Here is a 10,530-nt window from a genome sequence, read left to right as displayed (position 1 = left end):
CGACCGAAGAAAGAAAACCGAGAACTCAGCACTCGACGGAAAGAGCTTGCCAATATTATATAACCAACCCCCACCACAACAAAATCAAGCAACCAAAGCTCTCAAATGACGTGGTCAACACCAGAGAACAGCATTGGGTGATTGCAAATAAGTTTATACAAAAAAATCACCCGATTAATCTGACTCGGCATTGACGCATGCGCACATATTTCCAGATGATTTTAAATCACTCAAGCTTTGCCTTCTTTTATTCTGGCTGAGTTTATTCATGCTCGTTCGTTTTTCGGGTGTCTGTTACTTCGGCTCAGCAATGAGCCAATACGATTATGAGAAAAGACGCAAATAAGTAAACTCAGCTTGTATGATTTTATTCAAGTGAAGGAACGGTCGGCACACAGCATGCACAATGTGTCTAATTGCTTTTGTATGCGTAAAACGATGCACCATTCGGCTCTTCGGGCCAAATCCGTCTGCGTCGACTTTGCATGTATGCGTATAAACCTTTTCAAATACATGTTGGATATGATTGTATTGTAGCTGAGATTTGTGTGAGTGTGCATAAGCTGAGTTTCCCAGCTGAAAACAAGACATTGCAAAGGAATTTTTTCGCAAGAGGAGCCCGACGACCTCTTCGGCTGGAAATTTGCACCGTTCGGCTCTTCGGGCCAAATCCGGCTGCGTCGACTTTGCATGTATGTGTGTAAACCTTTTCACATACATGTTGGATATAATTGTATTGTACACGAAACTGAGATTTGTGTGAGTGAGTAAGAATTAATGCGAGTGGGGCGATTGTCAGCACAAGCTGAGTTTATTCAACACTGAGTATTTTTGAATGATTATATATGAGTACACCAAGAAACACCCTAAGCAAGAAAGTGATCCGAACGAAGCGTCTGACAGCGCAAGTTGAGTTTATTCAACGCTGAGTATTTTTGAGCGATTGCATGTGAGCAAAAACTTTAGCTCATGAGTATATAAAGAAATGTGTGAGTTTTGCAGTTGTCTGGTCAACACCCAACAAAATGAAAACTCAGCACTCGTGCCACGAAAATCAACGATAATGGGAACAGTAAGAGACAAAATAAAGAAAAATAACTACCAACCTCAGAACACGCGCGGCCGGCAGACAGGAAATCCGAGGACTCAGCACCCGGGCCACAGAACGTCAAGGAAATGCGATCACCCCACGCAGAAAAATACAACCAATAACATGGAAAAGTGTCGATCAACACGTTAAAGCGAAACGCGAGCCCGGCTCGGAGCAATGTCCCATACATAGCAGCACTGGCCCTATCAAGAAAGGGAAAACGCTATATATATCTGAGTTCTACCTGTATTAAATCAGTTCACTTGGAATTCGCCATCAGTTTGCAAATCGGGAGTTCACTAGCAGTTCGCTTTGAGTTCGGTTTCGAGTCGATAGGCAGTCCATCAGCCATAGTCAATCGGCAGTCGATCGGCAGTTCATCAGCCATAGCAGTCAGGCAAATAACCAACACGCAAGGCAGTTAACCGGGAATCAAGAAGTAACCTATACGCCGCGGCCCACCAACCAAACTAACTAAGTAGCAATAATAATAGCCCGACATAAATAAACAAAACTATTTAAAACTCTAAAAAAAAATTTGGTTTCTCTAGCTCTTATAGTCTCTGAGATCTAGGCGCTCATCAAGACGGACAGACGGACAGAAGGACAGACGGACATGGCTATATCGACTCGGCTATTGATGTTGATAAAAAATATATCAAGTTTTTGGGGTCGGAAAAGTTTCCTTGTCTTCGTTGCACCCATACACTTTTACCACAAATACAATATACCCCTTAATTCTTTTTTGAGTACGGGTATAACAATAAACATTGGTTTAAGGAATACCATTTATAATAATAAATATAGTGATAGCCCATATTAAGTTCGCTTGTTCCGAGTTTCAAACAGTCTGCTCACTTGACGACGCTTACTTGACTATCTTCCCACCACTGTGAGTTGGTGAACTAAACTCAAATTTCTCAAATTTTATTCTATTTAATTTTAGGAAGATTTTTAAAAATACTTTTAAAATGCCAGTTGACGAAAAAGTATTCCTTGAGGATAACATCGGAAAACGACTAGATCGCTGTGTATCAGATACCATTGTTAAAGGATGTGAGTAACTACTTATGTAACTACTTGTTCGTACACAATTTGTATCACCAAGCTGTGTCATATATAACTTATAGTACCCTCATCGATGGTATATTATTTAATTAAAGTAAATATTAGAGAAATCAGATTAGTTTTTTTTAGACGCCGTTGGTCTATACCAAATTTACAAAGGGGCAGTATATTTAAACTTAATTCTAATATACATATATGTATATAGAAGTCTTAAAATATGTTTTTATACCGTCGAAGAGGGTATTGTAACGTACAATCATATATTAGAGATCACGATTCAATTAATATTGATTCCCTGTTATACCTGAGCAGGACACAGCTTTTTTTATTTCATTCCATTCACAAAACCCATTTTTTTCAGGTGGAGGACTTCTTATTGGATCTGCTGTTTCGCTACTGTTTTTTAGACGTCGAGCGTGGCCGGCATGGCTGGGTACTGGATTCGGAATTGGTGTAGCATATAGGACATGTGAAAAGGATTTAAACACTTTAAAGTAGCATGTAAATAAAAAAATGCAATAAATTGAATAAGAGTTAGTTTCATTCTGTTAAATTAGAATAAACAATTAATGTTGTATGTAAGAAATTATTTTTTGACAGGATGCTCTGTTCACTAAATACACGATGTCAAATATTACTAAATCATACAAAAACATCAATCTTAATTATATATTTTCTCGTGGTGTAATCTAGCCTGAATATCGACCAATTACAGGTTATAATGATTTTGACCAATGGTTGGTACTAACAATATACAATTTAAGTACATTTTTTTTTAGGTACTTCAGTTACTTGCAGTTTGTTCCTTTGGTAGTGTTTAGAGTGAGGGCGGCGCTGGCGGGGCAACAGCTCTGTGGGCATTCCAGCCACACCACTGTTAGCAATCCAGCTACGCAAGCTGTTGCCCTCGCTCTCACGCTTAGGAGCTTTTTTCCCCCGGTGACGCGCTCTCGAGCGCATATTCACCACGCTTGCGCTCCCGCTCCCGCCCACGCTCACGATCACGCTCCCGCTCTCGCCGCCGACAGCCCTCGGCAGCTGGAGTACAACCGATCGAGCTTCAATTCGCTTTTCCACCCAACGCAAAACGGCCGGCTTTTGCTCGCGACATATACATATCCATATACCGAACAAACCCCCGAAATATATATTTGAAGAACCCGGACTCTAACGCTTTTTTTATCTTGGGACTCTCTGGTGGACACCCTGAGACGCCTCTACGCTCAAACATTGGTCCTTCGAGCCGGATTTCTTCGCCTTCCCCAACTAGATCCAGCCTCCGAGCACGGCATCGCCTTCACCACACCAGGATCCCAAGATAAGTACGATTTTCGTGTGCCACAAGTCCCTTTCGTTCGCGATTTGTGTTCCAAAATTCCGAAAAGTCCGAGTTCCGCGATATAAGTACATATATATATTCTTATATATGCACTTATTCCTTCATTCTGTGCCATCCGTTATCCGTGTCTCTTCTTTTTTCGACACCGCCATATTATCGGCGATTCCTGCCGTTCTCCCGTCATTCTCCCGTCATTCACCTTCAACTACCAGTGATACGGTAGTTTTTTCCGATTACTTGTGTCTGTCCATGATTTGCGGACAAATTAAATAAAAAAAAATTAAAACCAAAATATGTATGTACGCACATTCCAGCCCATAAGAGCGGCTTGCGTACATACACACACATCTACATCCGTGTCTCAACAGGTGCATTCCAGCACGACCCACCCCAATAAAATATACCTTGGCACGCTCCAAGTGCAAGTGAATTCACACACACATACACTAATATTTCTTCAGTGAGTTCCATTCGCGGCCTACCCCAATAATATATACATTGGCACGATCCAAGTGCAAGTGAATTCCCACACACCTACATTTATAGCCTTTTCACACTGGGGACCATCCACCATCCACCATCCATTTCTGGGATGGTCCGTAAGGTTTTGCCGTTCCGAAAATTTCCCAGTTATTCCACCATCCATCTGGGATGTTCCTAATTCTCACGTTTCAGTGCGGTATTTTTTCGATAATTGTCAAATGCAACCATATTTCACAACAAAAAATCGGAGATCACTACGAAAATGTAAACAATGACAGACAGGCAAATATAAAAATAAAACAAAATAACCCCGTCCGATCTCACAAAGCACGCAAAAAATATCAAATATCAGCTGCAGGTGATTTTATTTCGATGTGACATCCATCTAACATAAAAATTAAGTGATAAAATTAATTTACATATATGTATATACATATATTATGGATGATTTTATTGCATTATTACCAATTGCACCAGGCACTGAGGAAACCCAATTTCTTCAAATGCTTGGACACACTCGTCAATTTTCTCTGAAGTGAGATAGTTTTTGGACATGTATTCCTCTGAGAATTCGTTGATGAATGCTCTGCAAAACTCATGCAGGATATTGCAGACGCTGTTGGCTGACACTCCGAAAAACACTCTTCTCAGAAGAAGATCCCAAAGTATATAAAGATATGGCGATACGCTTCTCCAGAGGAATTGCAGCTCGGCAGTTTGTGTCCTTCTTCCGTAGCACTTCCAAGCGAGTAACCAACAGAGAAAAGCAGGATCTCTCCATCCTAAAACTTTCCTTAAAAAACGCCTCGTTGTTTTTGGGTACATCCTTCTCCCAAAATGTACCGAACCGCTTCTGAAAAACATAACATATATATTTGTACTTTAAACATTGGTTGCATTTATTAGAAGCACTCACAAATGACCACAACCTTCCGGGCTTCAGTGTTTTCAAAACAGATATCCATTCTATTATCTCCTCCTCGTCAAAGTTATCTTCATCATCATCGTCCATGTCCAACAACATGATTAGCTTGTGCAAGAATATGTTTTGCTGCTGAATCACATTCACGACCATTGAAATGTTATTTATATTCATTTTAATTAAAGTAAACAAATTTTCACCTCACGCAATTGTGAGCAACAGCTGTTTCTCATGGATGGTGGATGGTGGATGGTGTCAATGTGAATCGGTGTTTCACATCTTTCAAAAATTCCCACCGTTCCCCCAGGATGGACTCAGTGTGCAGAGAGTATAATATACAGGTCTCCAAGAGCATTCCATCCGCGCCCTACCCTAATACAATATACACTGGCACACTCCAAGTGCAAGTGAACACACACACATACCAACCTATATACACATTACAGCAACATTAAAAGTATCCATCCAGCTACCTGTGTTTTCTTAATTAAATTTATTATTTATTTTATTTATTTATTTATTACATTTACTTGCATAGTTGGCTCCCAACTATATAACATACATAATTCCATACCATAAAAATACCACTCCCCGTAGAAAAATACCGCGCTCCATACACTACATACATACTCCGCGCAAGTGCCAATTTTAATATAAAATTCGCGATTCCGTACAATTCGTGCACTCTAGCCTTTTTTCACGATCGCTACCCCAACTCCAACATCCTCCACTTTCCAAATAAATTACTCGCGACCAAGGCACGGCGCACTTATAGTAATTATTTGGCAATTTCCACTGCCAATTGGCAAATTGGTGTTTCGGTCTTTTGTTGTTGTTTTTTTTTTGTTCCGTACATCAGAGGTGGCGCAATCCGAAAATATCGGTATCGTAACCGAGTTTTGCGTTCGACCGAAAATAAATTAATAAAAAATAAAAATACTATTTCCAAACAAACACACCGACACTACAAGAAATAAATTAAACGATCCACGATTTCTTATTTAAACCGTTTCGTCCTCCTTTTTCCGATATTTTCTGTTTTCCTTTGGTATATCTCCCGATAGTTCTCCAGCGCCCACTCCGCAGTCATATTCTTGACTGTAGCTTCCGGTAACGCTTACGGCGACTAGGTTTATCTGCACTTTGTCGATCCAAACCGACACCAAGAGCAAACTATCGCCCATTCCAATCAACTATCGAGGATATAAATGCCATTCCGTCCGCCGTCCATCCGCAAATAACCCAGTTCTGATCACGACTGCGTCAAAGAGGTAAACGGAGGAGCCCGCACTAACAATATTTGCAAAATATTGCCAAAATCAGTGTAACCGGTCCTCTCCTCGGCTCAGCGCAATATAAGTCACTCATTGTTTGAGAAATTTCACTTCACCGTGATCTCAAACAATCCGAGTCGACCCGACTATTGTTTTCCAACAAGCTCGAGGCCTTTTTCCTGACAGCCTTCCATAAGTGGGTTATATTTGTTTCCTGGCGTCTTTCTGTTGGAATTCCACTCAGATCAGTCTTCTGTCCCTCCAGGACTTCCAAATCCGATTTTCTGTGCGTGTGTGAGTTCGGAATATGCCAACAGGTCACAAGGACGGCAACCAGCTTCTGCCTGCGACCTCTTCCAACCGGCTACGCACCTCGTCCGCCTCCGGAACTACGCCTACCAAGAGAATCAAGGCACCCCTCACTCCGAGAGCAGCCAGTAGCAGCCCTGCGGCAAGGACCAAATCGGTTCTGTTCCCGTCTCCTGTCACTCTTAAGGTTCCAGCTGTGACCAAACAAGATCCGAAGGGCTCCTTCGTTAGCAGCCCCGTCAGCTCCCGCCACTGCATCACAATGGCTCAATCCGACACCTCAGTCGCTCGGACCAAATTGGCTGCCGCTATTGGCCGACTGTCGCACCTGGCAGAGCGCATCACCGCCGCCCCATCCGCCTCTTTGTCCGAGGTCCGTCGAGGCCAAATCCTCAGCATGTGGACGGACGTCGAGGCCGAATATAAGGCCTGCTCCGCGGTGATGACTGACGAGGAGCCAGAAATCCAAGCGGACATCCGTGACACATACGGTGAATGCTATGGGGTATTTGAGCAGTGCCTCAGTGACCTCAATGCCCAACTGGCCACATCCACAGTTCTTCCTCCTTCACAGCCAGTCCAACAGGGCGGCTGTCGACTGCCTCCCGTCAATATTGAGGCATTCACAGGGGACTACGTCCGCTGGCCCACATTCCGGGATCTGTTCACTGCGGTCGTGATCAACAATCCTAGATTGTCTCCGGTAGAGAGGCTGTATTACCTCACCGAGAAGACCCGGGGCGATCCGAAGGCCATCGTAGAGAAATCCCCCCTCACTAATGACGGTTTCGAGTCCGCATGGTCGGCTCTCCGCAGCCGATATGAAAATAATCGGCTTCTGGTTACCAACCAGATAAACATCCTCCTCTTCTTGCCCCGCGTAACTTCCGAGTGCAGTCGGGCTTTGAAGGATCTACAAAGTACTATGCAGGGGGTCTTAAATGCACTAGCTGTCTCCAACGTCTGTACCGACAATTGGGATAGTCTCCTAGTGACCATCTGCGCTTCCAAATTGCCAAAGTTAAGCCGGGCGTTATGGGAAGCGTCCGTAACGGACAAAAAGGAGGTGCCGCCCTGGAAGGAAATCGACTCTTTCCTGACTCAGCGATACCTAACGCTAGAGGCTATCGAGAGCGACCCCTCCACTTCCCAAGGCGCTCCGAATCCGGCACCAGGCAAAGGCAATCAGAATCCGCCATCCTCCCAAAGCCAGTCCAATCCGTTCCGTTCCCAAGGCAGTCCTGTTCCAAGGACAGCGCACTCGTTTCAAAGCCACGTGAATCCGAGCAAGAGCACGTGTGATCTCTGTTCCAAGGAGAATCACCCAATCCGACTATGTCCTAATTTCCTACAAATGACCGTGGATATCCGCTCCAACTGCATAAAGCAAAAGCAGCTCTGCTTAAATTGCTTCGCAAGAGGCCATCAGCTTCGCGACTGCTCAAGCTCCCACAATTGCAACACTTGTGGAGGACGACACCACACGCTTCTGCATCGTGGCAATCCAGCTTCCAGCGAGTCACATTCCACATCCGTACCCAATTCCACATCCGTACCCAATTCGACAGCTTGGCCAGACGTCAATCGACCAGTACCTTCCGCAGAAAATTCAAGTTCTTCCGAACCTCATCCTAACGTTCAGACGTATTTCGCATCCGGCACAAGCTCTGTCCTTCTAGGCACGGCAATTATTAATATTTGCCACCTTGGGAAAAATTTCCGCGCCCGCGCTCTGATCGACTCGGGCTCCGAGGCAACGTTCATTACGGAACGCCTTTTCAACACGATTCAATTGCCATTCCAACGTATTCAGACACAGATCTCCAGCCTCAATCAGACAGTATCCGCTCATTCCGATAAGCTCTGTCAAGTTTCCATTCGCTCCCCAACAAGGCCGGGTTTACGATTAAACGCTTCGGCCTATGTTATCCCGGAATTGGCAAAGAATCTTCCGTTGCATCCTATCTCGCCAAGTTTATTGAAAGATCTGCCGAGTCTTCCATTGTCGGATCCTACATTCTTCGAGAGCTCACCAATCGATGTCCTGATTGGAGCCGATATCCTACCATCGGTCATGCTGAGCGGCTTACATCCCAACATATGTGGCTCTCTTCTCGGCCAAGAAACCATTTTCGGATGGGTGCTCACTGGTCCCGTGTCCGATACGGCGAGCCATCAAGTCGCATCCTTTTCTTGTCAAATTTCCAGAGAAGCTTCCAATGTCCCAAATGTGCCCGTAATCCGTTCCAAGCTCACTTCTAATGCCTTTTCGACTTTTTCATTTCGCCCTAGCCTTCCACATACAGACATGGCTGCTCGATCCCGTTTCGACCGCACCGTGGAGAGCAGACGTTCCCGAGGTACTAAGTCCTACCAATGCCGAGTCTGCTCTGAAACCCATCCTCTACGGAAATGCCGCCGCTTTCTCCGCCTGGATTCCGAAAGGAGGCTCCAAGCTGTCCTCCACTTCAGCTACTGCACCAATTGCCTGGCTCACCGACACTCCGGCCACGATTGCCGAAGCGGTGATCGGTGCAAGGTGTGTAACCGGAGCCACCACACGTTACTCCACCTCGGCGAGTCTCGGCGCCCATCTGGCTCCTCTGCGGCACCGCCGCCTTCATCTTCAGCGTACAGCGTCGATGTGCGCCCTCGTCTTCCTGTGAGCCGCCCCGGCATAGGAATTCCGAATCCAGCAGCAACCTCCTTGCTTCCAGATCGGAGCATATAGAGTCTTTGCAATCCTGCAAGGGGGGGGGAGAATGTTTAGAGTGAGGGCGGCGCTGGCGGGGCAACAGCTCTGTGGGCATTCCAGCCACACCACTGTTAGCAATCCAGCTACGCAAGCTGTTGCCCTCGCTCTCACGCTTAGGAGCTTTTTTCCCCCGGTGACGCGCTCTCGAGCGCATATTCACCACGCTTGCGCTCCCGCTCCCGCCCACGCTCACGATCACGCTCCCGCTCTCGCCGCCGACAGCCCTCGGCAGCTGGAGTACAACCGATCGAGCTTCAATTCGCTTTTCCACCCAACGCAAAACGGCCGGCTTTTGCTCGCGACATATACATATCCATATACCGAACAAACCCCCGAAATATATATTTGAAGAACCCGGACTCTAACGCTTTTTTATCTTGGGACTCTCTGGTGGACACCCTGAGACGCCTCTACGCTCAAACAGGTAGTTATATAAGTTAGCTAAGCTATGAACGAGTCTTCATCTGGTAAGAGTTGAGTGTTGAGCTAGAAAGCATTTATTATTTAACGACCAATGTACGATTGAACCCTAGTAATCGCAAGGGCAGACGGAGCCGAATTGCAAGTGCCCGAATGACAGCGAAGCTAAGAACGAGCACGAGAGAAGCTTAGATGTAAGCACACGAAAGAAAGTCGCGAGATAAACAGAGGAAAAAAGGATATTGAGACCGATGCCTTGACCTGGTTCTCGGTCCGTAACTGAAAAAGTAGAAGACATACAATTGTTATTTTATTATTGGTCATTCCGTTATGAACTATTCACTAGACAGAGCCTATCGGAAAAAAATAGTGTTTTGAGGAGGATACCAAATGTATCACCTTTGGTACGCGACGACGTGTCAGGTGCGAGTGCTACGTCAAGACTCACCTTAGGGCAAGCGAGAGAAAGATAGATGAAGAGAACGATAGCGAAGGCGAAAGAAAGAAGAAAGCTAGATGAATATCTAGTGCATGCAAGTGCTGGACCAGATCATGACCATTGCGAAGGTATGTTAGGGCAGACGGACCGAATTGCCCGTGCCCTATGCGATGCTACGAAATAGAGAGCGAGGGAGTGTTCGAGAGAACGAGAGAGCTAAAATGATCGATAGAACGAAAGAGCGACAGAGCGAGAATGATAGAAAAGCAAAGGAGAAAGGCGCGAGACGAAGAGACGAAAGAACGGTTGAAACGGACATTACAGTGAGGGGGCGGGTGTAGATGCATGTCGATTACAATTAGGTACAGTGGGCAGTGCAAATAACGAACAAATAACAGGATTTACTTTAAGGCTGCACCACTGACTAAAAA

At 45.1% G+C, this 10,530-nt stretch overlaps 1 protein-coding gene across 1 annotated transcript; it reads left to right on the top strand.

Annotated features, from left to right (window-relative positions):
• The first annotated feature begins 1,883 nt into the window (after positions 1–1,883).
• Positions 1,884–2,790, top strand: LOC111080569 (MICOS complex subunit Mic10-like). The gene is made up of 3 exons (XM_022376264.2): positions 1,884–1,982; positions 2,037–2,146; positions 2,520–2,790. The coding sequence occupies exons 2-3, from the start codon at positions 2,062–2,064 to the stop codon at positions 2,654–2,656; spliced, it is 222 nt and encodes a 73-aa protein (XP_022231956.1). The 5' UTR covers positions 1,884–1,982; positions 2,037–2,061; the 3' UTR covers positions 2,657–2,790.
• Positions 2,791–10,530: the final 7,740 nt, after the last annotated feature.

This window comes from Drosophila obscura, unplaced genomic scaffold (genome assembly GCF_018151105.1).
Source record: "Drosophila obscura isolate BZ-5 IFL unplaced genomic scaffold, ASM1815110v1 contig_8, whole genome shotgun sequence".
Lineage (NCBI taxonomy): Eukaryota > Metazoa > Arthropoda > Insecta > Diptera > Drosophilidae > Drosophila > Drosophila obscura.
Note: the sequence above shows the minus strand (reverse complement) of the source record. Positions and strands in the feature narration are given on the sequence as shown.

Coding starts and splice junctions, on each gene's coding strand:
- LOC111080569 (XM_022376264.2), top strand. CDS start 2,062: ATGCCAGTTGACGAAAAAGTATTCCTTGAGGATAACATCGGAAAACGA. Junction 2,147..2,519: donor AGATACCATTGTTAAAGGAT/GTGAGTAACTAC, acceptor CATTTTTTTCAG/GTGGAGGACTTCTTATTGGA.